Source organism: Arvicola amphibius, chromosome 15, assembly GCF_903992535.2.
Source record: "Arvicola amphibius chromosome 15, mArvAmp1.2, whole genome shotgun sequence".
NCBI classification, from domain to species: domain Eukaryota; kingdom Metazoa; phylum Chordata; class Mammalia; order Rodentia; family Cricetidae; genus Arvicola; species Arvicola amphibius.
The window spans coordinates 43,046,066-43,073,943 of record NC_052061.1 but is presented as its reverse complement, the minus strand read 5'-3'; the positions used below and the strand labels follow the sequence as shown (position 1 = coordinate 43,073,943).

The following is a 27,878-nucleotide window of genomic DNA, read 5'->3' as shown; positions in this document are numbered from 1 at the left end:
CTGGAGGCAGGAGCTGATGCAGAGGCCAAGGAGGGTGGTGCTTACTGGCTTGCTCAGCCTGCTTTCTTACAGAACCCAGGACCACCAGCCCAGGGATGGCACCACCCACAATGGACTGGGCCCTCCTCCATCAATCACTAATTTAAAAGATGACCTACAGCTGGATTTGAGCCGGGTTTGAGAGGCAGAGGCTTCTTTTCAGGTGGAAGAACAGCAACCTTTATTTTGCCCCGAGCTAAGGCCTTTTATACCTTTACGCAGCTGGCCCAAGACCTGCTGAGCAGCCAGAGGTATCGCTTCTCAAATGCCCACAGCTGCTGTAATTAGTAGGTCAGAGGAGCAAGAGTGCAAGAGCACATAGGGAGGACATATTTAGTCCCAATAGTTACATTAAAAGCACTGACTTTCCAATGCCAAGGACTGATTTCTAAAGCACAAGAGTCTATACAAAGCCAGCCGGCTACAACGGGGATTCCATGTGCAATACGAGCAAAGCCACATGTATCTCATTTATCTCTAATTTTAAAATAATTCATTTTCTTGCTTGGTATACAGGTGAGCAGTGGAGAAAGCGGTGCATCTGCTATACCTGAAAAAAAGAAAAAAACATCAGATGATCCTGGGGACAATCAGCTTAAAAATGGCCCAAACCAGAGCAAATCTCGGACATCTTCTACTACCTACTAACTAAGCACAGAAGCAAAACAGGGCTTGGTGGGCAGCAGACTGGAGAGGCAGAACACTCAGAGGTAACTAGCTAGTCTTCTACTGAGAATCAAAAGCAGCTGTCTGGCTGGTAGGACACGCTGACCACTCACCGGCGGGTGCTAAGGATTTCAATGCTTCCAAAAGGTGTGGGCTTGAGAACTTTATAAGGCACCGGAGGGGTTCTTTCCTGTCAGCCAAGATGCCGCCACTCATGTCACTCTTGAATCTGGTCTCCAGCTGTCAAAGAAAGTTTATAAATGATGGTCAGTACTGGGAGCAGCTAGGACGGTGAGAGATAATAGTTTATGTATTCCATTAATTCCTGCCTTCAAAAAACACACGGATTAATACAGGCAGAGCTCGTTTAACTTGCTAACTACAAAGAATGAAAGCATCTGGTATAGAAAATACATCCAACAGAGAGTGCCAGCACCGCCCTCAGCACGGTATGGACCCACAGGTGAGGCTGAGTGCCAGCACCGCCCTCAGGATAGCAACTGATCTGCAGGAGAAGACAAGAGTCTGTGCTGCCCTCACGTGCCTATTACATTTTGCATCCAACATAAAAACAATAAATCTCAGGGCTGGAGAGATGGCTCGGTGGTTAAGGGCCCTTGTTGCTATTGCAGAAGACCTGGGTTAGGTTCCTAATACCCATATGGTGTCTTACAACCATCTGTCCACAGCTCCAGTTCCAGTGGATTCTACACAGCCTCTGGCTTCCACAGGCCATGGGCACACATGTGGTATATTACACACATTCAGGCAAAACACTTATACGCATAGAAAAAAAGTCTTGGATTTTTACTATGGAAGACTGAGGGCATATCTAAACGCTGGATGTAGTAGCACATAAGCTTATAACCCTACCTCCAGGAAGCTGAGTCATGGATTCCAAGTTTGAAGCCAGATACCATCTCAACTGCCAACTGCCCCCAAGAGCCCTTCCCAGCTAACCACATCACGCAGAAGGAGCACACTGTGAGCTCCTCATGCACACCATCCAGCTGAACCAGTTATCAACGGTGGATTCATCTCTTGCCCCTAGACTGGAGCAAATCTCAAACAACATAGTATTTGACCTGGAAATACTTGAGTATGTATCTAAGAGGTCCATTGCCGTACATCATTTTATTTATTTTGTTGCGAGACAGGATTGTACTATGTGGACCAGGTTTTAACCCCGGTCTCCTGAGAATGCAGATTGCAGCGAATGTTTGATTGCTCACTGTTAATTTCTCAGGTGCTGGGCCTAATGTGTGTAAACACTTGTGATGGTTTGAGTAAGAATGGCCCCCAGAGGCTCAAATATTTGAAAGCTTAGTCACTAGGGAGTGGCACTATTTGAAAGGATTAGAAGGGCTAAGCGGAATGGCCTTGTTGAAAAAGTGTGTCACTGGGGGTAGGCTCTGGGGTTTCAAAAGTTCATGCCAAGCCCAGAGTCTTTCTATTTTCTTACAGATCAGGTTGTAGCTCTCAGCTATGGCTTCAGCACCTACCTACATGCCACTATGTTCCTGGCTATGAGGATGATGGATTAAACTTCTGAAACTATAAGCAAGCCTCCAGTTAAATGCTTTTCTTTTGTAAGAGTCTCCTTGGTCACGATGTCTCTTCATAGCAACAGAACAGCGATGGCACCAGCACTCGACTCCTGAGCTGTAGCCACAGCCCTAAACACAAATGTTCTTCCACGTCATCAAATACCTAAGGATCATAGTATGTGACCCTAGCCTTTTCCTTTCTTTTTGGAAACAGTGCCTCACTGTGGTCTGACTGGCCTGGAACTTGGGGTAGACCAGCTGCTTTGAACTTCGAGTGATCCTTCTGCCTGTGCCTCCTATACGCCCACATTTAACAACAAAAATATTAGACAGGGTAGCTCTACCTTTGGAGCCTGTCCTCGAACTCTCTCTATAGACCCAGTCTGGCCTCGAACTCACAGATCCCTCTGTCTCTGCCTCCTGAGTGCTGGGATTAAAGATGTGCGCCACCGCCTGGTGTTAGTGATTCTTAAAACTTTGAGGCACTATGCTGAAATATTTATGGGATACTTACTGTCTGCAGTGAATTCAGTTTTTCTTTAATCTACACTTAGAATAAAGAGAAAGAAAAAGGACATGGCAAAATGTGGCCATTGGCTAGTTAAAGTGGACAGGTGGCATTCAGTATAATATTCTGGCCATTTCCTGAGGTTGGAGAAAATCAGGTGTGAGGACACACTTAGACTATCAAAACACAACCACCCTAAGAGGTTGAACAAGCAAACTATCTCCTGAGTCAGTGGCTCTCCAGCTTTAGTGTATAGCCCAGAGCAGCCAGTATGCAGAAACAGACAGTGGACACAACCTCGCCCTGACTCAGGAGGAAAAGGGTGGAGCTAAGATCTGTGCTCCCTTCCCATTCCTGCGTGACTGGTTCTACCAGTTCAGAGACCACACCCTTAGAGCTACCATTCCATATTAGGAGCTCTTTAAAGGGCCTCAGCTAAGTGTGGTGGCCACACCTGTGACAGGGAGGAAGCAGGGGGGCCAGAAGTTCAAAGCCAGCCTTGGCTACATGGGAATTTGAGGCTGTCCTAGGCTACAATACCTCGTCTGAAAAAACAATCAAGCAGACTGGAGAGATGGGTAAAGTGCTTGTGGGTAAAGTGCTTGTTGCTTGAGGATTAGGACCTGAGTGTGGGTCCCTAGCACCCAGCCATGTATGTGTAACCCCAACACTTGAGAGGAAGGAAGAGACGGGAGGAAGCTGGGGCTTCCTGCAGTCAGTCCAGCTGAAAAGAAGCTTGAGGCTCCGTGACAGACCCTCAAAGGTTATTCTCAAAGAATAACACTAACCTTTGGCCTCCATAACAAGTGAGCAAAGCTGTGTGTGCGCACACATTAACAAACATAAAACTTCTCAAAACATCATGAAAAATGCCATCTTCCTTTAAAAACAAGTCAAACCAAAATGCCTTTGGGCCTAAGTGAGCAGATCAATGGCAGATCTTTAGCGTGTCCTGCAGCTGTAAGAAGACTCATAGGAAACTATTTTATTGGGGCTGGGGAAGGAAAGTATTAAGAGTAGGAGCATGGGCTCATGCTAGGATGACTATGTCATATACTGAAGTTCTTCTAACGGTGGCCATGAGCTTGACTCCTGTATTCCTATTTGGTCACATGATGGGCAGCAGCACCCCTTAGAAACAAGTTTAATTTACAGTATTTTGTACTGCTGATTTTCTCCATCTGATGTCAGTGGGGCTACATAGTAAATGTGTTTTCTCTCTTGTTTTTGTGCTTCTGAGTCACTCAGGCAAGTTTGCTACCAACTTGCTACCAACTTGCCCAGGCTCGCCTTGAATTTAAGCCTTCTGAGTGCTGGAACTACAGGTGTGTGCCACCATACCAGCTCATCCATTCAAGTAGTTACGAGCATTTACTATATGCCAAATACTGTTCTAGGTGTGCACAGGCTCTCCCCCCATGTAGCGCCTCCCTCCCCGCCCCCCGTAGCAATATACAGCTGAGTTACTGCAAAGACAAAAACAAATTCAAAATTTCAGGATGTGTCCTTTGCTAACAGAGAACTTACAAATATAATAAAAAGATCTATGTAACTTACATATTTGTTACATAAAGCTGATAAATGAAAAAGGAGTAGGTTTTGGACACGTTTTCCAGCTAAGATTTCTGTACCTCAAAAAAAAAAAAAAAAAAAAAAAGGCACTAACTTGCAAGTGCTGTTCACTGCGCTATCCTACCTTATACTGTGCAAATTCCAGCTGTGGCTGGGAATAGGTTCCAAACGTCTCCTGGGTGACTCTTTGGATTCTTTCTTTTTCTTCTGTGTTTTCAAGAATGATGTCTGAATCCACTGTGAATGAGAGTTCGGATTGAGATACCATTAGGAATATACCTCACCCCATACTTCTTCCCATCCTAAACTTGCAGACGATTTTTGTAGCTCAGATATGCTTCCTGTCCCTTCTTTTTATTGAAATAGTCATCCCACAGAACAGCTGGAAATCACAGGCTGACAAAAGGAAGTAAGAAATATCTATAGTACCACGACACTATCTAGGTTCTAATACACTTTCTGTGTAGTTAACATGAATACGTTTCTATCTTTACTAAACATGGGACCCACAGCAGGTCTTATGCCTCTGGAGTCTGTGCTCTCTTCCAAACTTGGGTTCTGTTTTCTTCTACTGTTAACTTGAGCTTCGGTTTTCTAGGGAGAGACTCGGGGTCTGAGTGAGTAGCCATGACACCACCATGTTATTCTAGACCCGGCATATGCAGCTCACTAAGAGCATGAAACCATGGGCTCCACCTCGGACAGACCTAGCTTTGTGACCCAGTTTCCCAGTGGAGAGTGTCTCTTCACAGGCCGGCTGTCAACACTGACATGACAATCGTATGTAAACACTGTGTGTGTCAGCTGCTGGGCATGAAAGGTACTCTCAATGACTGCTAGCCATCTATGAACTCTGAAGAACACCTGTGCTAGCGTGGCTTTCTGCCCCCAAACTCTTAAGTCTTGGTTTTTCTGTAGTATGACCCAGATCTGCAATGTGGTCCTAGCACAACTGCTTTAGCGTGGAGCAGCCACCTGAAAGGCAAAGGTGCCCTTCCCGACCCCAGCTGTTTCAAAGCTCACATACAATTCACGTCTAGTCCAAAGCTTCCTTTCTGCAGAGGCACTGTGGTGTTGTGGCTGTCAAAGGTCTAGGAGAGAGAAAAAGAGAACATGTTGGGATACATAGATATCAATGGTTCTAAGATGTAAAGTGTTAAATCATTATTTTTTTTGTGTGTGTGGTTTTTTGTTTGTTTGTTTTTGTTTTTTGAGACCGGGTTTCTCTGTAGCTTTGGAGCCTGTCCTGGAACTTGCTTTGTAGACCAGGCTGGCCTTGAACTCAAGAGATCTGCCTGCCTCTGCCTCCCAAGTGCTCTGGAATTAAAGGTGTTACCACCACTGCCTGGAAAATCTTATTATTATTTTTTTTTTAAAAAAGAGGTCTTATATTGTATATTCTTACTTAGTAGAAAGAAACAATGGTTCTGCCACAGGCTGGCTAAACTGAACACAGTTCTTAGAACGGTAAGCCGTGCTGCAAGGTTGCTTTAGGAACTGACGGAACAGTGCGTCTGTGCCGAGGACGCAGTTCAGTGGTAGAGAAACCTGCCTAAGCGTATGTGAGGTCTTGGGTTCATCCTCAGCACTGTATGAAAGAAAATCACTCAAGGTGCTGGGGTGGCACAAGAGCCAGAGGAATGGAAGACAACCCTGACATCTTGGCGTCAGCACTGTCGTCAGACCATGAAAAACCTCTCAGGGCCCTTTTAGGAAAGATAACTGTGCCACCATGAGCCCACATTTCCCGCATCCCTTCTATTGCAACTGCCTCGAGGGAGTGACCGTTTCTCCAGTTTGGTGGCTAACAGTGTGAACCCTCTCAATAATGCTGTGGATGGACAGCAGTTGATGTCTATTTGGCAGGAGGGTAGAGGGCTGACAAAGAAGGGATAGGGAGGGAGAAAGCCATCATCTAAATTCCTAGGAGGTCAACGTGGTAGCTCAGGCTTGCAATCCCAGCACTTGGGAGGTAGAGGCCCCAGCTAAGTAAAGAGTTTATGGTCAGCCTGGGGTATGTGAGATCCCATCTTAAAACCCCAACAACAAATAAAAATTACTTTTTTTTTTAAAGGGAAGAAACACTTATTTTGGCTCACAGTTAGAGGTTCCTATCTAAAGTGGCTAGCAATACCCTGAGGCAAAAGCACCTTCAATTTTCTACCCTTCCTCTCTTAGGATTCAGGCATTAAGCTGGCTTGTCCCACCACCTGGCAGGATGCACCCAGGCAGTACCCTGGCCAGCCCAGGTTCTAAGGCTGCTACATAGTCACTTCGTAGTCTGTAGGCAGGTGCAAAAGGTCCCTTTAAGAGACAAGTTCTGCCCATTCCTGCTCTCTTTTGAGCAGGCAAGCAGTTCTCTGCCCCACCTCTACCCTTCTCTCAATAAACTCCACGCTCAAGCTCTGTCTGCATGGTGTATTTGTCTCCTGCCCGCTGTGAGGCCTCTGGCTCTCACCCGCCAAGGCCGCCAAGGTCCATTTCCCAGTTTTACAGCATTCCCCTTAAAGAATGACTTGCAGACAGCCATCCTTTCTCTCCCCCTAGGACATAACACACAGCATAACCTTCTTAAGAAAGCCCATTCACCTAAAGGATATGAACATGCACAAACACTTGCCATGTACAGAAGAAAACTTAAGACCACAAGGGTAGACCTGTCCTTGTCAGGAAATGGAAACACCACATCCAACCATTTCATCCTTTTATCCTGGACAGGGGAGGGCTCAGGAGACCCCACCCCTTTCAGAGGAGCTCTAGGCAGTTGATGGTTGTTGGGGGAAAGAAGTTGAGTTGCTCAGTGGTGTAGCCACGCTCAGTGATGTAGCCAATGTGGGTGCTCTTGCTCTAGGAAATAACACCACATCCATACTCATGCAAGCAGCCCTAATTAAATGCAGTGGGCTCAAAAGAACCGCTACTAGCCCCATGACAGTAGGAAGGGGACTTGTTGGGAAGAAGAGGTTCGGGGGGATGGGGAAGGGCATAAGAGGATGATGGGGGACAATATGATCACAGTACATTATATATGTATGAAATTGTGAAAGATTAAAACAAGCGTGAGCAAAGTGAAGTGAGGGAAAGCTTCATCTACTCCAGGCCGGGCTGGGAGTGCTGGCTCCACCTGCTCAGTGTGCAGAACAGTCAAGGAACACTCGACTTTAAGAGTTGCTGACTGGCTCACCTGATTATACTCTCTAAAAACGATAGCCTTGAGCGAGTCCAGGTGCCGGCTTCTCAGATTCAGGTGCACCATATGATGGTGTTTGCTTGCAACCTTCAGGGCCTTGGAGGGAAAGGAGCAAGACTGTTAGGGCTGCACCTGGGTCTGCACGTCTTGCTAACTGAAATGCAGGCGCTCCAGCTGAGAATGGAAAGCGCACTGTGCAGAAGCTCAGTGCACACCTGGGATCCCAGCCCTGGGGAGGCTGTGGCAGGGGTGAGCCCGGCTCAAAACAATGGCTCCCCCACCCCTCACCAGTGAGAAGGAATTTAAGAAATTTAATCCTGTCGCCTGCTTCTCGCTCTCTGGGACCCTGAGGCTGCTGCTGACAGTGCAGTGTGTGGTACTTTGGTAGATATGTGTGTGGGAAGCAGGCAGCCAACTACAGCGCTGCTCACCTGCACCCAAGCTTGAGCTCGAGCTCTGGGAGAACTCTATTAGCTCTGTGCTAACAGGGGGCGTAGCAATGAATAGGCCAACTTTGGGAAAGAAGCTAGGATACCTGTAATACCAAAGTGTGGTTTGAATAAGAAAGGCTCCCACAGGCTCATATATCTGAATGCTTAGACCAGCCAGGAAAATGTGTGAAAGGATCGGAAGGTGTGGCCTCAGTGCAGTAGATGTAGGAAGTGTGTCCCTAGGGTGGGCTTGCGGTTTTAAAAGCCCATGTCCCAGTCTCCCCCTCACCCCCTTTGCCTTTGGATCAGGAATGAAGCTCTCTCCACTTCCAGTCCATGCGTGCTGCCTGCTCCCCAGCATGGTGAGTACTTGGGGTGAGTAGAGCAGGAAGAAGGGGTGGGGTTTTGAGACTCCCCTTTAGAGACTTCTGAACTGCTTACATTTGTTTTCATATTAAGCATGCATTACTTTTACATTAAAAAAAAAAGACTAGACCAAGCTATTGTTTTCTGTCACATTTCCACTGTAGGTAAGAGTCTTACCTTAGAAGAACGGGAACTAAGTTACTTTACACTAAATCTTATCAGCGTTTATACTTATGTGGGCCTTTGAGAGAAGAGCACCGAGTACTCCAGCTGCTGGAATCTGCTCCCTACCTGATGGAGAAGGGGTACAGTGCTCTTCAGGGGGCAGGTAGAAATGAAGGCATATGGAGTCTGGGGATAGTACACCACAAAAGTGGGTTTGTACTGGTTTGGTTGTGAATGTTGTGTTCCCCAGGCAACCCGAATCCACACAGCGTTCTTCTGGTCGACTCTGAAGTTGACTGCAACCTTATAAAGAAAAGATTTAAGCTTTCTGATTAGATCTCACCGTGGCACCAATATAGATACCCGAGACACAAGCAATGTTACTTTAATTTTTCATGCATGCGGACGCCTGACAGCCTTTTTTCTACTTAAAAATTCTATTTATTTCTAAGTTAGTGTGAGGGCGCATACTTGCCACAGCACATGTGGAGGTCAGAGGACAACTCGCAGGCATCAGTTGTCTCCCTTCCACCACGCACGCGTTCCAGGGGTCCAGCTCAGGTCATCAGGTGGGGTCGGCAGCGAGTAATGCCAGCGGCCCCATCACACTGGCTCGTCCTACTCTTTATAACAGTGTCTGGGACTCTTTGTGAAAACATCTTATGATCATTTTATAAAGATATACTTAAAACTTGCAAAGTATTTTTTGAGAAAAAAAATTCCTTGAAAAAACTTATAATCGGGCTGGAGAGATGGCGCATAGGTTAAGCACTTGCTCTCTGGCAGAAGATCACGGCTTGGTTCCTAGCATCAGCTGGGTAGTTTACCACCATCTATAACTACAGTTCTAGGGGACGTGATGCCCTCTTCTGACTTCTGCAGACACCATACATGCACTCAAAGCACAGACATACATGCCAACAAATACTAACACTACAGTAATAAAACAAAGGTTTTGTTGTTTTTTTTTTTTTTTGAGACAGGGTTTCTCTGTGTATCTCTGGATGTTCTGGAACTCGCTTTATAAATCGGGTTGGCCTCAAACTCACAGAGATTCTCCTGCCTCTGCCTCCCTGAGTGCTGGGATTAAAGACGTGCACCACCACTGCCCAGCTTAAAACAAAGTTTTAAAAAAATTAAAAAATGATCTATCTGGCTGGGCAAACCTTTATTGCCAGCCTTGGGAGGCAGAGACAGGCAGATCTGAGTGAGTTCTATCTAGCTAGGGCTACATAGTGAGATTCTATCTCAAAAACAAAACAAACAAAAGGGGAAAAGGTGTTTTTCTATGAAGCCTTTTTAGTATTGCTGGCTAGCACACTTAGTGTCCCCCTGAAATTCACAGCAGGATTTCTATGTGGCAACAAGCTCAGAGTACACTGACCCTGATAATTCTTCCACACACATCCCAGCAGCTAGAGCCACTTAGGAATGTGGCAGCCCATGGGGGTTCTGCATGGTATCCATGTCACAGCCAGCCATCGATCTTTCTAAACTTGCAGCTATGACTTGCTCTGGACTTTAATAGCCACTGCTAGGCCATCAGCAAGCTCCAGTCCACTTTCCCTCTGGGCCCTGACCCAGGAAAGGAGAACCTGAAGAGAGGACCAGCTGGCTTGCTGTTCCTTCACTCTGGGATCTTACTCTAGGAAAAGCAGGTGCTTATGCTGTCTGCTGGCTCAGAGCAAACTCTGCCACTCAGCACTCGGCTGCCTCTCCCTGTCTGGGCCGTAGGTTTGCAGAATGGTGTCTCATCCCCTGGTGGGAGGTAGAGAACTCAGTGGCCCTTACTGGCTGGAACAGAAGAGGGTCTTGCTCTGGATGCCTTCACTTCCCATTGCAAAAGCCAAAGTGACTGGTAGCCAACAGCTGAGCAACTAGCCACATGTGGAGCATGTAATGGGAATTCATTTAGTAAGTTTAAAGATTCATTCGCTCAGTCACAACAGCCACGTATCAAGTCCTCATGTGGCAACCAGCTATGTGCTGGACATTGTCAACAGAGGAAGCTTCTACCATGGCAGAGTTCCCGTGGGCAGTACTGCTCCTATAGAGAGAGCACTGGGTGGGATGGGCAGGTAAGAGAGGGAAGGTTTTGTAATAGTTCAGTTTGTTGAGGTAATGACATATTATTCCCCCTCCCTCCCTCGATAGCACTAAACTTAATTTTGTAGAAATCCAAGAGGATTATTTTCTTACATTTTTTAATGCTCTCTGAAGAATTTTCTTAAAGGAATCTTGGAACTGTTTCATGTCAAAAAGGTCGACATCTTCACCTGTCAAAGTGCAGGGAGAAAGACAAAGAGGTTAAGGGAGCCACACTATCTTCATCCTGTGCATCCCAGAACAGTAATGGCCACACCACACATGCCCGAGCGCCAGGGGACATAAACGAGCAATAGTCAAATCGCAGACTGCGAGGCTGGGTGTGGAAGCATATCGCCGTCACCACACCACTCTGGAACAGTGGTTCTTAGCGTCCCTGATGCTGCAACCCTTATAACTGTAATTTTGCTACTGTTATGAATCATAATGTAAATACCTATGTCTTCAATGGTCTAGGCAACCCCTGGAAAAGGGTCCCCACAAAGGGGTCTCGATCCACAGGTTGAGAACTACTACTTTGGAGGGAAAGGCAGGAAAACTACCACAAGTTCAAGACCAGCTTTATCTATGCAGTAAATTTAAGGCCAGACTAGGCTACATAGTGAGTTCAAGACCAGCTTTGTCTATATAATAGAGAGTTCTAGACTAGCCTATGCTACACAGGGACACAATGAGTCAGAAAACAACAAAACAAAACTCTCCAACGAAAAGATCACATTTGCTCCTCATTTTTAAATTGCCAAAACACCAAATTCGAAGATTTTGTGTAAAGTGGAAAACATTACCTGGTTCTTTGGTCATCTCAAAGACGTCCCAGAGCTTCTTGTGCCGGTGAACTTGAGCGTCTGAGAGAGAAGGGCTCACACCTTAGTGCTAGATATTAGGACCTGCGGCGTGTGCCGATAAACCCACATTCATGTTTTTAACCATGCTGATGCATTAGATGACACTGATAGTTTTGAACACAGTGTGTTTTTCTGTGGTTCTCCTTCCCATCCTCCCACAAGTACATATTGTTAATATTGTAAAGTAATAGCGACCCATGAACAGGGTGACATAGCTTTGAAATTAAAGTGCAAACTTAAAAAACCCAAACCATAAAATTTAAATGGAGGAAATTGACTGCAGACAAACAAATGCTAATTACTCAATTCAACATAGATAATCCAGTTCAGTTTTGGTGTTTATCATTTTTTTTGGCAAGTCTTTGGTTGTTTTAATTTAGATTTTAAATGGGCACATGTATGTTCTGTATATGGAGGTTTTGCCTGAATTTATATCTATCTATGTAGGCTAGAAGAGGGCAGTTGGACTGGAGCTACAGACGGTTGGAAGGTGCCATGTGGGAGCTGGGAATCAAGCCTTGGTCTTCTGGAAGAATACCAGGTGTTTTAATAGCTGAGCCATCTCTTCACCCCCCATTTGTCATTTTTATATACCTTTGTCACACAAAACACAGCACACACCCACAGGATGGAGCGACTCTGACAACAGGGTTATGGAAGGTCGGCTGGTCGTGAGGCCTGAGGCCTCTTTTCCGGGTCCTTAACCACCGCATTCCCCAACCCAGCCCACCCTTTCCTCAGCAGCAACTACTCAATGGCTTACTCTGATTACACCCAAGCTGCCCCTGGTTCTCTCCATGGCATTGTGAAGATGAGGGCCTTGGTCAGTGCTGTAGCCCAGGCTAAGCCTGCCTGCGTAAAGCACTCCATGCATGCATGTGGAATACAGCAAGGCTGCATGCATGACAGCTTCTCTGGGGCACACGCTCAAATGTGCAACAAAGTCAAGTCCAACAAAGGACACTTTGTGCTCACAGTGAGCCAGTTCCTATCTCTAAAGGTCCTGACTTCCCACAGTCCTGAAAAGCAGGGACTGCCCACTCCATGTCCACTGACTTAGGTGGCATCTGAGGGTCAGAGAGGAGTCACAATTCAGCAGGGGACACTGTACCCACCAGTGAGACAGCAGGGATCTGGTACCAGGCCTCTCAACTATAGATTCATTTTTATGTGTATGGGTGTTTGCCTGCATGTGTGTATGTACTATGTGCATGCAGTGTCCTGCAGAGGCCAGAAGAGGGCATCAGATCCATACAACTAGAGCTCCAGATGGTTCTGAGTCACTATGTGTGTATTCAGGTCCTCTCCAAGAGCAGCCAGTGCTTTTAATTGCTGAGCCACCTCTCTAGAATCTGCAGTAATATAAGACATTCCTTCTGATGAAACAAAATTCCAATGTGTAAAGACAAATCCCCCAACTTACACACGATGTCTAAGAGGGCCATGTCATCAAGACTTGCATTCTTCCCCTGAAAGAAAGGGTGAACTGGTCAGGAAATGAGACACCTGGTCTGCTGCTAGTCCTCTCAAGCCTATTATAGGGCTGGCGAGAACATTCGATTCGCATGCCTGAAGTACTGTTTTGATAATCTATCTCCAGTCTACACTCTCCTATTAACCAGTCACACCTTCAACTTTTGCATCAGTCCACATTCTCCTGAAACTCACTCCACATTTATCACTTAACTTTTAGATTTCTGAAACATTAAAAAGCTAGATATGGGGGCTCACAGCTGTGATCCCAGTACTTGGAATGCAAAAGCAGAAGAACTGCAATGAATTTGAGGCTGATCAGGACTACAGAGTGAGGCTCTGTCTCAAAACAGAACATCCACTCTTGAGCATACACTAAACTGCATGCAAGCTGTGGTTTGCATGTGAAATGTCCCCACAGGCGCACATAGTGAGCATCTGGTCTCCAGCAGGTGGCGCTGTGTGGGGGAAGGGTGGAGCCCCAGTGGAGTGGCGCCATGAGGTTCTGGAGCCTGGCCATACTTCCTGCACACTGGGCTCTGGACTGAACCCCAGGAATGTGACCTCAACAAACACTTTCCTGCTGACATTGCTTCTGTCAGGGCGTTTTGTCACCATCACAAGTGAGACAACACACTTAAATATTTCAGATGTGGCCATAAACATACTTATGAAGCCACTGTTGGGTCAATGTGCTGGACACGCCCAACCTCCACGCCCAGTCTCCCCCTGCCTCTCACTCCTGTCCTCTTCTGTCCCCACTTCTCTTCCTCCCAACCTTGGCTGAGCAGCTACAGATCCTCCTTCTGTCACAACATTTGTATTTCCTAGCTTTATATGAATGTGAACATAAGGCTGGATTCTTTTCTGATCTGGCTTCCTTTACTCAGCGTACTTATTTTGACACTTAGCCATATTTTTGCATCTATAGTTCAATTCTTTCTTATTGCTAGTGGTTTTCTGTTATGGGAATATGACACAATTTGTTCCTTACCTGTGGATGGACTTGGGTTGTTTCAAGGCTTTAGCTTTGATAAACACTGTGCTAATATATGTGTCTTTTTGTGGATATGCATGTGTTTTCATTTCTCTTGAGCAAATACCTGGCAGTGGAATGGCTCAATCTATGGTGGCAAATGTTTAGACTTTTAAGACAAACTATCAAGGGCTGGGAAATGTAGCTTGGGGTAGAGCACTTACTCAGCATGTATGAGACCTGTCTTCAATCCCCAGCTCTAAAACACAAAATAAATGCTGGGCTTAAGGTACAAACAGCTCAGCAGACAGCCTTTGCTTAGCATGCACAAGGCCCTGGGTCCAATGTCCAGAACCAGAAAGAGAAAAAAAAAAAACCCATCTATTCCAAATAGGTATAATCAGTGTTGCCAATCCTAGCCATCCTAATGATCATATTTTATAACTTTTATTTGCATTTATCTGATGACTAGGGATTCTGAACACTTCTTCATATGCTTATTCCATCTGTATGTTTTCTCTGGGAAAGTGTCTAACCAAATCTTTTATGTGTTGAAAAATATTTTTAATGTGTATGTCTGTGTACCATGTGTGTGCCTGGTACCCTAGAGGCTAGAAAAGGGCATAAGATCTCCTGGAACTGGAGTTACAGATGGCTGTGAGCTGCTGCGCTGGTGCCGGGAATGGAATCAGGTATTCTGGAAAAGCAGCTGGGGTTCTTATCCACTAAGCTAAGATTTTTTTCTTATTACTGACTCTTGAGACTTTCTAACATATTTCAGCTGCAGGTCCTTTACAGGCCAGGGTTTGGGAATAGTTTCCATCAGTCTGTGGCTTTTTTTTAATACCCCTTTTCAAAGAAAAAAAATTGATTAATTCTACTAGGTTAGATTAATTCTACTCTTTTTTCTTTTATGAACCACCTTTTCGATGCTCTAAGAAACCTTTGCCTAGTCCAATGACACAAAGATTTTTGTCGGTCTGTCTGTCTCTCTTCTACATACTTTATGGTTTTAAGTATTACATTTGGAACTTGGATCTATTTGAGTCTTCTTTTCTTTTCACAGTAGAGGGATGGACTGAACTTGTCTTTTTTCTTTCTATGCAGCTGCCCTTGCATTCACTATGCAGCCTAGGCTTCACCTGAACCCTGGACATCCCTGCCTGGGCTTTCATAGTTCTGGGACTAAACAGATGCAGCACCTCGACCAGCAGAGGTGTTTTTGCATATGAGCATCCAGTTGTTTTAGCCAGGCTGTTGGAAAGATTGTTCCAGTCAGGCACATGCCTTTAATTCCAGCACTCAGGAGGCAGAGGCAGAGGTAGGTAGACTTTTGTTAGTTTGAGGCCAGCCTGGTTTCCATAGAAGAGTTCCAGGACAGTCAGACCTGTTACACAGAAAAAAAACCTGTCTTGAAATAAACAAAACAAAACAAGAGGCCGGGCGGTGGTGGCGCACGCCTTTAATCCCAGCACTTGGGAGGCAGAGGCAGGCGGATCTCTGTGAGTTCGAGGCCAGCCTGGTCTACAAGAGCTAGTTCCAGGACAGGCTCTAAAAAAGCTGCAGAGAAACCCTGTCTCGAAAAACCAAAAAAAATAAAAAAACTTGGAAAGAATGTTCTTTCTTCCCAGAATTGTTTTTTGTACCATTGCTTAAGAAGATCCATTAATCATATGTACATATTGGTCTAACTGTATTCTATTGATTAATTTCTCTGGCTGATATTTTTCAACACTGTTACCTCACAGAGCAGAATTATTTCCTGGGCCAGAGATTCCTTTCTCTGCCGCAAGTTTATGGTCTCCAGTTGGTCATCAGACAGAAAGTCCCAGGTTTTTAGGATGGTCTTTATCTCATGCAAGGGGATTTTCAAGATGCTCCTCCGGAGAAACTCAGCAATATTCTCATCCATCTTTCTGGCCCTGATACAAGAGGAACACAGTCATGTATTAACCAAGTTCAGAAACCTCAGTGTACATTGCTTAGTATCCTACTTAACCCAGGGTTTGTTAGGTTTACCTTTTCTCAGCAGTCTGCATTGCTTGAGAATGCAGAATTTACTCTTCAAGCTGCATTGACATATGGTCTCATGTAGCCTAGGCTGGGCTTACACTCAGCATGTGGCTGAGGATGACCTTGAATCATTAAAAAACTATATAATACATTTGTCTCCTTGAGTGCCCGTATGTATCTCCGCACATGGATATGGGTGTCTGAGGAGGCCAGAGGTGCCAGATTCCCTGGAACTGGAGTGATAGCTGGTTATGAGCCACCTAACATGGGTCGTCCAGAACAGCAAGTGCTCTTAACTGCTAAGCCACTTCTGCTGCCTGACCTTCAGCTTTTGATCCTTCTGCCTCTACTTCCCAAATGTGGGATTATGCAGTGAGTCACTGCTGGGTTCTAGCCGGTGACGGTCAAACCTAAGGCTTCCTGCATGCCAGGCCATACCCTACCAACTGTGCTATAGCCACATCCCAAAATCCACATCGCCTCCTCCCCCCACCAGAGAGAGAGAGCCTTACTCTGTAGCCCAGGCTAGCCTGGAATCTACTATATAGCCAAGTCTGGCCTCAAAGTGGTGGCAATCCTCCTGTCTCAATCTCCTAAGAGCAGTGATTAGAACTGTGAGTCACTATAGCCAGGATGCTTTAGAACTTAAAAAAAAAAGTGCTGTTATGATTTAGACACAGTTTGTATGCAAAAGTTTGGGCTAAATACCAATTTAATGGTACTGAGAAGTAGTGGATCTTTTAGAAGCCTAGTGGAAGATGATTAGGTAGGCCACTGAGGTACAACCCTCGGAAGGGATTAAGGCACTCATGGGAAGTCAGATTAGTTTCCACAAGGATTTTTTTTTTTAAAGAGAGCTGGGGAGATGATGCGATCAGTGAGTTGGATCCCTTGTGCCCTTGGAGAAATCCTGGTGCCAGGGGGCAGGGCAGAGGCTGGAGGTAGGAGGCTTGCTGGCCAGGCAGTCTAGCAGAATTGTGAGCTGAAGGTTAAGTGAGACTGTCTCGAAAAATAAGGTGGAAAGTGACTAAGGAGGATACTGAATGTCTACCCTTAGAGCACACACACAAGCACAATTATATACAAGCTATCACTCACTTGCACACCCACCCCCCACACACTCACAGGGTGGGTGGGGTGTATGAATCCAGTCATTGGGAAACAGGTCTATAAACTTAGCATTCTTTTTTTTTTTTTTTTTTTTTTTTTTTTTTTTTTTTTTTTTTTTTTTTTTTGGTTTTTCGAGACAGGGTTTCCCTGTAGTTTCTAGAGCCTGTCCTGGAACTAGCTCTTGTAGACCAGGCTGGCCTCGAACTCACAGAGATCCGCCTGCCTCTGCCTCCCGAGTGCTGGGATTAAAGGCGTGCGCCACCACCGCCCGGCTTAAACTTAGCATTCTTAAGGACAAAGACAGGAGGCTGCCTCGAGCTATCTAGTGACGTACTGTCTCCAAAAATAAAAATGTTGCTGGGTGGTGGTGGCGCACGCCTTTAATCCCAGCACTCTGGAGGCAGAGGCAGGTGGATCTCTATGAGTTTGGGGCCAGCCTGGTCTATAAAGCAAGTTCCAGGACAGCCAAGGCTAAACAGAGAAACCACCACAAAAAACCAAAACCAAACAAAAGACAAAAAAAAACCCAAAAACCCAAAGAACTTATTTCTTGAATTTTCCATGGACTACTTAGTCAGCAGCAGATTCCCTATACAATGTGAAACTAGAAGTAAGTGTGGACAACTCTATATAGCGTCTTGTTTTCATGCTTCGGTGCATTGCCAGTTGTACCTTACTGTCCTGCTGTGTTTGCAGGTAAATAGTCTTCCGGTGCACTCCTAGCCTTGAGCCCCACACATGGGATAACTCCCTCAACAACAGGGACCCTCGGGAGCATTAAAGCTGTGGGCAGGGAAGAGAGATCCTGAGCCTTCTATTACTTCTTCGGAGCCTTTAAAGGGCATAGCTAAGGCTACTGTTACCTAAACTGGAAAACTGACGCAGGAGGTAAAATGCAAGCAAGCACATTTTTTTTTCTTTTATTCTATTTTTTTTTTCCGAGACAGGGTCTCACCATGTTGCTCTGGCTGTCCTGGAACTCACTCTGTAGACCAGGCTGGCCTCGAGTTCTGAGGCCCACCTGCCTCAAGTCTGGGATTGAAGACCTGTGCCACCATGCCCAGCGAGCAAACAGGATTTGAAAGCAAAGACTAAACAAAGTCTCTGTAAACTTCAATTTCCTTAAAGAGCGTGTCTTGTAGCGAGGAACACAGACTTGGGTATCCATGCTTAAGATGAAAGGCAGGTCTGTCATGTTCATCGCTTCCCCACAACCCTAGGATTCCTAAGGATAAATGGAGGACTATTCTCCACGAGAGTCCTGGCTGTGACTGACATCTAATGTTATAAGAACTTCTTGAACACTGCATTGAACTTACTGACTGCTGGCTAAACCATAGGCAACTGACTGTACTTTATCTTCTATATGAACGTGTGACCGTGTGAACTAGTTATGCTGGCACCCCCATCTAGACAAGGTGTCATGACCCCTGGAGCTGGAGTTCCAGGCGGCCGTGAGCCCTTCACATGGCTGCTGGGAACTCACTCAGGACCTCTGCAAGAGCAGCAAGGGGCGACTTTCTAGCTCCTTATTTTTGCCTTTTGAGACAGTCTCATGAATCACAGGGTAGCTTTGAACTTCTGATCTTCCTGCCTCCATCTCCCAGGCGCTGGTATTACAGGCGTGAGCTACAGTCAGGTTTCATGTGGTTTGGGAGATGAATCCAGGGCTTACTGCACACTAGGGAAGCACTCTACCAACTGAGTTACATTCCCATGAGTTACATCCCCAGGCCCAGTTGACCGTATTTTAAAAAGGCACTGAAAACCAAAGCATGTTTTAGGATGAAAAAATAGTTGAATTAAGGTTGTGAAAATGGAGTATCATTTGCTGTACTGTTCAGTTATGAGACTGTTTTTCCTTAAAGGTCAAAACTGAAACCATCATCATGGCCTACAAGACCACATATGACCTGGCCCTTGCCTTCTTCCTTCTGTCTACCTCCCCCTCATCTTCTTCTTCATTTCTGCACGTGGATTTGAGGACAGAATTCTGGGCCTTCCCTGAGGCACATACTCTACGACTGAGCTACTTCTCCAGGCCCACCTCTTCAGCTACACTGTGTCTCAGTTCCTGTAAGACTAAAGGATCCTTCTGGGGACGGGGCACTGTATTTGCAGCAACCCTTGACTAGAAGGTTCTTGCTGTAATTCAGCCCTCAGCCAAGTCTCTCCCCGGAAACTTATCGCAACCATCCAATAAAAAGTTATTTTACAACCTTCCAGTGCTTACTGTCTTTACAGAGCCACCTGCCATCAGCTTTATTATTTTATCACAGCTACAATAATTTTTTGTGTGCTCAAGACAGGGACTATGTTTGTCTTATTCATTACTTTGTCAGTAAAAGCCCTGTTACTGTCCTGGCAGGAGTAAGGTCATTCTAAGGAGAGTCCCTTTTGAGACAACAGATAACAAGAAAATGTAACTCATTCAGGAACACAAGGCAGAAGGAAAGGCTGGCACCCGGAGCCAGCAGAGGAGCTTTTCTGCCAACCTGTCAGTCACTCCTGCGGGAGAGACTGCCACCAGGACACATTGGCTCAGAGATGGGCAGGACCACCCCGTGACCAGGACTGCTGAGTTGTGTGTACCTGCTGCTCTCTGTTTAAACTTCTGTCTCAAGTCTGGACACCAGAGATGAACTTGGTGGGGGTGGATCACCAGACCTCTTTGTTCTTCCAAGTATGGTCACACTGGATAAATCTCATTTCTCCGCTTTTCATTGTGACTTGTCCTTTTAATTGGCCTACTGAGGATGGCCACTGAGCCTAGCTTGTTAGGGTTATCCAGGCCCAGGCTCTGATCTTAACAATTTCTTTTCTTTTTAAAAATTTATTATCTATAGTGTTCCACCTGCATGCATGCGTGCAGGCTAGAAGGGGGCACCAGATCCCATTACAGATGGTTGTGCATCAACATGTGGTTCTGGGAATTGAACTCAGGAGCTCTGGAAGCGCACGCAGCCAGTGCTCTTAACCTCTGAGCAATCTCACCAGCCCGACCCTAACAATTTCAGTGCCTGTCAATCAAGTCATCCAGGGAGTCCAGTCAGGAGCCATCTCATGTGCACTTGACAAACGCCTGAAGGACGAAGGATGGATACTCCCCCTAAGCATAATGCGTATGGCAAGGATTTGGGTTTCATAGTCTGTCAACTATCAAGCCAACACTTCATCCATGAAGAACATCTGGGAGGGCTTTCGTGGGCACTGATAAGGTAAACGGGGAGGGTATATACAAAGCAGGCATTTCTCCTATCCCCGTACTAACCAGGCTTGACCCTGCTAAAATCAGGCGAGGTCTGGGCATTCAGGGTGGGGTGCCCAAAAGATGAGATATAACATTCCTTAGCACTTCTGAAGATTCTTAATTCTGAGTGGCTTGCAGAATGTCATTCCTAGAAGAAATGACAGAAAGGGCGTAAAATATCGGCAAAGTTAGCAATCCCTTGAATGAACGTTTCCCCTGTAACTGTGTCAACTCCTATTTTCTGGCGCTTTAAAACAGTAGGTGCTCTGACAGTTGTTGAGTAAACAAGCGACAGAAAAGATCTCTCTTGAAGCAACAATCCATTGGACGCGCAGGGAGGACAACGAGTAAACCAACAGGATGCATGGACGAAAAAGACGCAAGGCAAGGGCTGGAGAGCCAATGCCCTGATGGAGCCCCATGTCTCAAAGCAGAGCCACCTTCCCGCAGACAGAGCCGTAGGTCGCAGCGCAGACCCCAAGCGGCACGTAAAGTCCCGCCCCACTCCGGGCGGACGTGACGCCACGGGCGCGCATCACCGCCCTCTTGCTCCGGCTCCACTAGTCTCAGGCCAAGGTCCCGCGGCGGTACTGCGCCGTGACAGGGCTCCGATAGAGGACTGGGGGCTGGCTCTCTTAGTCCTCTCACCACCCTCCGGGTCCCAACGCGCGTCGCTGAAGCCTACCTGGCCTGTCCACATCGCCCGCCGCGTCTGCAGCCCTTCCCGCCGCGGCGCTTTCGAAGCCGCCAATGGCTGCTCTGGCCCCGCCCACCTGGCCAGGCCTCCGCACTCCTCCCGGTGTATGGGGGTGGGGGGGGGGGGAGGAAACGCGGTAGTGGGCACGCCCGATGGGAAATGCGTCAGGTCCCCAGAGTCGCTCTACTCAGGGGCAGGATCAGGTAAATAAAGGTGACATCTGTCTAGAATCCCTCCTTGCAGTCCGCGTTGTCTGCTGCCCACGCCGAGCGTGGTGAACCAGCCCTTCATCCCCCTTAGCCTGGGACAGTGGCTCGATCCAGGCGGGGAGGCGCACGGCGGGCGGCGCACGCGCGGAGAGGCGGGGCAGGGCGGTCCACTCGGCGGAGCTGCGTGCTCGGAGTGCGTGACTTTTCTCTCAATATTTCCCGAGGGGGCCGAGCTGCGGTGAGTGTCGGGCGGGCCTCAGCTTCGGGGCCTCTGGGAGCCTGCGGCGCGAAGACACGGCTCTTCGGGTTCCCACGCCCCGCTAGGCGGGATGCTGAGGCGGCTGGGGTGCACCCACGTCCTTGTCCTTGGACCTTGGCTGGGGACACTCGGTTGGTGAGCCGCGGCCGTGACCCTCTACGGGGTGTGACAGCTCGCAGCCGCTCTTGCCTTGCGATCTTATAGAGTGCGCGTCCCCTGTCTCAGCGCTTTTGGAGATGCGTGACGCTCGTCTAGGGATCTGCCTGCAGAAACGGGCATCTGGTAGTGTGCGAAACTTTAGCTGCCGTGAAAGTTCTTGTACAGAAAAGTCAATTTACTGGCTGGTGATGAAGGTATCCACAAGGATCTCCACGGTACGCTGGGCAAGGAAAGTTACGTTTCGTGTCCTTTTTATAGGCTTCGAGGACCATTGTGATTGTGTTTTCCCAATAGATGTATGTAGAGTCGAAATATTAGAAACCTCTGCTAAAACTTTGCGAAATCACACACACACACACAAAACAAGCTTGGTATGGTGACTCCTGCCTTAATCCCAGTACTGGGGAGTTGGAGGCAGGGATCAGGGTCAGGAATTCAGCGCCATCCTCAGGTACATAGGGAGTTCTTAGCCAGGCTGGACTACATGAGACTGTGTCACTAACTAAACCTACTTTAAATGTCTACAACTTTGCATCGGCAAAAGGGATTCGCTTGTGACATCCGTTCTGTCTTGTACATTTAACCCTTTGTATTGGTTTGGTTGAACAAAGTCAAAATGAGCCTCTTTTTGGCCCCTTCAGTAGTAATTTCAACATTCAGCAAACATTTATTGGGCATTTCACTATATACATTTACTAGATTACTCCCTCACAAGCTTCTGTTCAATTATGAGTGTGAGGACTGATTATTATTTCTCTAAAATTCCTCTTGTCTTGGCAGAATGCTTACCCACTGTTCCAGAAGGATGCATAGGAGGCCTATTTCTTGTGAAGCAGTTTGATGGAATTCAAAGTAGTGGGCAATGTGACTGTTATTTTTCGTAAGGGTGATAGTTGAGGTGTGATCAATTTGTGTGTGCGTGAGTGTGTGCGTGTGGGGGCAAGTGGTGCCATGGTGTATGTGTGGCTGTCAGGGGACAACCTGTAGGAGTCTGTTCTACCATGTAGGTCCCAAGCACCAATCCCAGGTCCTCGGGTTTTGCGGTGCCTTTTTCTATTGAGCCATCTCATGGGCCAAACGTGTAGGCTTTTTAAGGAGCAAGGGTGTAGCTTAGTTGGCAGAGTGCGCTGCCTAGTGTGCGGGTAGCCCTTGGGCTGATCCCTAACGTCGCATCAAACTAGGCCAGGCAGCAAGCACACATCAATAGTCTTAGCATTCAGGAGGTGTGGAGGGGGAGGTGAGGCGTTCAAGGAATACCTGACACCTTGTCTTAAAAAAAAAGATTAAAAAAGCATTAAAGGTAGATTTTCCAGTTTTGTTAAAGAACAAATCTTCAGACTAAAGATAACTTTTCTCTCCTTTTTTTTGTGTGTTTTATTTTATTATTTTTTCAAATCTCAGAGTCATGACTTCTCTTTTAAACTTGTATTTTGTGCCCACCACCATGTCGGTGTGTGTGTGTGTGTGTGTGTGTGTGTGTGTGTATGTAGGTTAGAGAATGCTTGTTGGAGTTGGTTTTCTCCTTCCACTATGTGAATTCGGAAGTCTGAATTCAAGTCATCGTGCGCTGAGCCAACTTGCTGCCCTTAGTTAATTCTGTTTTGTGTGTGTTTGTATGTGTGTATTTGCAGGGTTGGGACTGACCTCAGTCCAGTCAAGTCTGGTGTCACTCCCTGCCTTACTGGCTTGATACCCGGCCTCTCACTGACCTGTGTAAGCCTGCTACGTTGGCTAGGTTGACTGGCCATTGAGCAGCCCCCTGGGTCTTGCCTACCTCCATCTCCACATAAAGGTTAGAGGCATTACCCACTGAGTGTCTCTCCAGCCCTGTACAAGTGAGAGCAGCGGGCTGCTTCCTGCCACCCGGCTAGCTTTACCCTGAATAATTACACGGAAACTGTATTCTTTTACACACTGCTTGGCCCATTAGTTTCAGCCTCTTATTGGCTAACTCTCACATCTTGACTAACCCATATTTAGTAATCTGTGTAGTACCGCAAGGTGGTGGCTTACCAAAAGAGATCTTAATCTGCATCCATCTTGGAGAGGAGAGGCTTGACGACTGCCTGAGACGTCTGCCTGACTCTGCTTTCTTTCTCCCACAATTCTGTTCTGTCTACTCTGCCTACCTAATTTTCTGTCCTATTAAAGGGCCAAGGCAGTTTCTTTATTAACCAATGAAAGTAACACATAGACAGATGACCCTCCTCCATCACAGCCCCTTGCTTATTTTAAGCTAATAGCAACTGTAGTGTACATTTCATTTTTAGGCAGCCACACAATAGCAAAATCTTCCTAAAGCAGTGGTTCTTAGCCTCCTTAATGCTGTGATCCTTTACTACAGTTCCTCATGTTGTGATGACCCCCAACCATAAAATGATTTTTCTATTTCCCAGCTGTAACTTTGCTGCCATTATAAGTCTTAATGTAAGTATCTGATACGATGGGGTTGTGACCCACAGGTTGAGAAACACTGTTCTAAAAAAAAAAAACATGGCATTAAAATAGAGGGAGCTCACCTATTATAATGCCCTCTGCGTTATTAGCGTGCTTTCACGCGTGCTAGAGTCTCTTTATTTTTAAAAAGGTGCCATCTGGTGTCAAGCAAGGAATTTGTTAGGTAAAGTTGAGTGTTTAGGGTTTAGGTTAAATAGCATTCTTCTTGCCAAGAGTAAAAAAAAAAAAAAAAAAAAACAAAGTTAACATTTTATTCTCTCAAATAGCCATCTAGGTTAAGCAATGAGAAGACCCCATTTTTATTTCTCCGGTAAATACAGAATATTAATTAGTAGCCTGTTAAGTCGGCAGAAGACCCAGTAGATACCCCTCTGGGTCTGCTGTTAGAGCAGACATTACGGCCTGTACGGCCTCCTTTCTCTTCGGTGAGTACTGTCAATACAGAAAGTCTGTGGGGAGCAGGTTTTGGCTCTAAGAACAAAGATTTGACTGAGTGAATACTTTCATATTAGGGCTTCACTCTGTGGGGAAGGTATCCAGTTACCCTTGTAGGGGGGGAGGGTCAGTTTTATACCCTGCTAGGATACTATAGAAGGTAGAAATATCATGGTTTCAAAGGATTTCTACAGAATCGACAGTGACTTATCCAAAAGACAGGTTTTCCCGTATCTCTGTAAAAACGGGCTAGCCCAAGGGAATGTGTACATATACACTGCCCGTGGATTAGTCCAGTCGATGTCAGCTGTACATTTATTTATAACACTTGTGGGCTCACCACTTATGCATACACGCATATGTATTTTCCAGACATGAAAAGAGTGTGAAAACAGAAAACATAATCCTTCAAAAAGGTAGTAGCCATCCAGTATACTTTAGTGCATGGGCAGTTTCTCTGCACTGTAACTCTGGGGCTAGCACTGGTTCACACTGCTCAGCACCATGACACAGGACAGCATTGGTCTGTATATTGCTAGCTTATGAAAAGCTTCAGGTCAGAACGACAGGTTCCGAATGTGTGTCGTCTTTCCCTGAATTGAAGTCGAGAAATTGTAAGGTGGGCCATCAAAAGTTGGAGACCATGTGTCTGCTTTGCTAATTAGAAAAGCTGTTTCTGAACATCTTAAATTTGCATTTGAGCAGTGAAGGAACAAATTTGAGGACTGCTTGATCAGAATGTGCAAAAATATTTTGACAAGTACGTTTTGAAACAAAACATTCAAATCAATTTCTAGGTGACAAATCCGTGTACTTTTAGAAAAAAATAAGTGAGATGAAAACAAGATTAACTCCCTTCTACATTCTATTACATTACTATACATGGTAGCTTCTGGTGATTAACACCATAACATAAGCTCTTCTACATTCTATTACATTACTATACATGGTAGCGTCTGGTGATTAACACCGTAACATAAGCTGATGACTTACATTGATGGACTATGTCGAACTTCACGCTTCTGAGGCATATAATTTGTGTCATTAAGACGACATGTAGTCAGTGCAGAGCAAAGAAAATCTGAACTTGGCTGTGTTTCTGTTTTCCATTTCAAGCCCTTAGCTGGGTGGGACTGCTTGATTTGTGGTCTTTAGCTGTGGTGTGGATGTGTGTTTAATAGTTACTGAATTGAACAGTAAGCAGATAATTGCAACTTAAGATAGTGGCTGTGCTTTAGTACTTGGGATCATTTATTTAGGTTTTCTTTTGTATTTGTTGGGAAAGAGGTGGGCAGTTTGAGAATTTCAGATACACACACACATACACACACACACATTTCTCAGATTTTTTTATATAAAAAATTTTTACATAAAATGTGCATACCATAAAATTTGCCCATTGTAAGCGAATTTAGTGATATTAGTAAGTTTGTAAAATTGTGCAGCCATTACCAGGACCCAATTTTAGAACATTTTCATTACTCTGAGGCAGTGGTTCTCAACTTTTCCTAATTCTGTGACCCGTTAGTACAGTCCCTCATGTTGTGGTGACCCCCAACTATAAAATTATTTCATGCTACATAGCTGTAATTTTGCTACTGTTATGAGTCATAATATAAATACCTGATGCGCAGGATATCGGATATGTGGCTCCAAAGGGGTTGTGACCCACAGGTTGAGAACCGCTGCTCTAAGAGCTTTGTTTGTGTCCATTTACAAATTAACCCTCATTTCATCTTTAGTCCTGTACAACCAGTGGCTTGATTTTTGTTTCTGTGAACATGAATGTAACCTTTTGTAAATATTGTCTGAAAATAGAGACATTCAATATGGAGTCTTTGGTGTCTACTTTCATCCAGGATAGGGCTTTTCATTAGGATTAGAACATGTAACTAATGAGTATACTATTGTATAGTTAAACCACATTTGTTTAAATATTCACCTGTTTATTAGATATTGGTAGCTTTATATTCCCAGGCCTAACTCTTAAAGCTAATGTTCTTACCCAGCTGTACATACCTTTAGTTCCAGTCTTTGGGAGGGTAAGGCATGCAGATATCTGAGATCCAGCCCATTCTGGTCTTACATTGTGAGTTTCAGACCAGCCAGGGCTACCTGATGAGAGCTTATTTTTAAAAACAAAACCAAAATTATATTAATAAAAAAATGCTTTTATTATCCCAAATAAACACACAGAAACTGATATTTAATGTAAGATGTTTGGCCTATTGCTCGGGCTTATTACTAACTAGCTCTTACAATTTAATTAACCCATAATTCTTGTCTATGTTTAGCCATGTGGCTTGTTGCCTTTTCTCAGTGCAGCATTCTCATCTTGCTTCCTCTGCATCTGGCTGGTGACTGACTCTCTGCCTTTCCTCTTCCCAGAATTCTCCTAGTCTGATCACCCCACCTATACTTCCTGCCTTACTAATGGCCAATTGTTATTAAACCAATATGAGCAACAAATCTTAACAGTGTACAAGAGCCGCAGGATGCTTATAAATACAATTTAAGCCAGGCTGTGGTTGTGCACTTCTTTCATTCCAGCACTTGGGAGGGAGACAGAGGCAGGTGGATCTCTGTGAGTTCAAGGCCAGCTTGGTTTACAGAGTGAATTAATTCTAGGATAGGCTCCAAAGCTACACAGAGAAACCCTGCCTCAAAACAAAAAAACAAAAACAAAAAACAACAACAATAAAAACCCAGAATCAAACAAACAAACAAACAAAACACCAAAACCCAAAAAACATCCTTTAAGTGTTTGGTAGCAGGAGCTGAGGAACTACCTGGTTTTTGCTGCTAACAGTGAGTCAGGAAGCCTCTCTTAAATGAGCTACACCTCTGCTTGCCTCTAGCAAACACAGCCCATCCAAGAAAGTGCTGCTACCGAGAAGCTGTGCTTGGCTCTGTTCTTTTGTGTTTAGAACCCCTCACCAAGTTCTCTCAGGTTTTATGTGGTTGTAGTTTGCTGAACATTAGGTGTCATTTGTTGCACAAGTTTTAATTGGTCTTAACAAAAGCCTGGAGCCAGATGTCGGGGTAAATGCTGAGATCACAGAGACAAAGGAGCAAGCCACAGCCAACTCTTACCTTGCTGAGTCCTCAGCTGAAAAAGAACTGAACTCCTGTCTCCTGCCTTATATTCCTCTCTCCTCCCAGCCATACCACTTCCTATTTGTCTGTACAGACCTCCAGACCTTTATGGTTTTCTTTTATTTTTTGTGTGTTGCCCCCTTGAGCAAGACTCCAGGGACAGACCTATTGGGAAGAGGAGTGGATGAAGAAAAGACAGACACAGAGACAGAAAAGCTGGGGTTGGGTGGTCTGGGCTCTTGGCTGGAGAAACAGCAACTCAACATGTTTATTATATGGAGCTGAACAGGGAGGTGGGGCTACTGTGGA

At 45.6% G+C, this 27,878-nt stretch overlaps 2 protein-coding genes across 6 annotated transcripts in view; one reads left to right on the top strand and one right to left on the bottom strand.

Moving 5' to 3' along the window:
• Nucleotides 1-84: 84 nt before the first annotated feature.
• Nucleotides 85-21,500, bottom strand: Cenpn (centromere protein N). 2 transcript variants are annotated; one of them, XM_038313186.1, is made up of 11 exons: nt 20,943-21,496; nt 15,626-15,806; nt 12,859-12,904; nt 11,376-11,435; nt 10,684-10,760; nt 8,611-8,787; nt 7,517-7,618; nt 5,360-5,423; nt 4,457-4,569; nt 819-945; nt 85-589 (listed from the first exon to the last, which is right to left on the bottom strand). In XM_038313186.1, exons 2-11 carry the CDS (start codon nt 15,794-15,796, stop codon nt 507-509), a joined length of 1,020 nt encoding a protein of 339 aa, XP_038169114.1. In that variant the 5' UTR covers nt 15,797-15,806; nt 20,943-21,496; the 3' UTR covers nt 85-506. The 2 variants fall into 2 exon arrangements, with proteins under 2 accessions (XP_038169114.1, XP_038169115.1); XM_038313187.1 differs by lacking the exon at nt 8,611-8,787 and having other exon boundaries at nt 20,943-21,500.
• Cmc2 (C-X9-C motif containing 2) overlaps nt 21,059-27,878 on the top strand; it is a 25,546-nt gene continuing 18,726 nt past the window's right edge. Inside the window, exon 1 of one of the 4 annotated variants that reach the window (XM_038313190.2) lies at nt 21,059-21,157. In XM_038313190.2, coding sequence (XP_038169118.1) covers nt 21,107-21,157 — 51 coding nt within the window. In that variant the 5' untranslated portion in view covers nt 21,059-21,106. Of the gene's footprint in view, nt 21,158-21,279; nt 21,402-21,424; nt 21,797-27,878 lie in introns of those variants that run through there. The other 3 variants (XM_038313191.2, XM_038313189.2, XM_038313188.2) reach the window with 3 other exon arrangements.

Excerpts from the sequence above, each read along its gene's own strand:
- Cenpn (XM_038313186.1), bottom strand. The coding sequence starts at position 15,796 with ATGGATGAGAATATTGCTGAGTTTCTCCGGAGGAGCATCTTGAAAATC. Across the intron at positions 5,424-7,516 it reads TTTTTAGAGAGTATAATCAG|ACCTTTGACAGCCACAACAC; the intron begins GTGAGCCAGTCA and ends TCTCTCTCCTAG. Across the intron at positions 946-4,456 it reads TGGAATTTGCACAGTATAAG|CTGGAGACCAGATTCAAGAG; the intron begins GTAGGATAGCGC and ends TTTCTTTGACAG.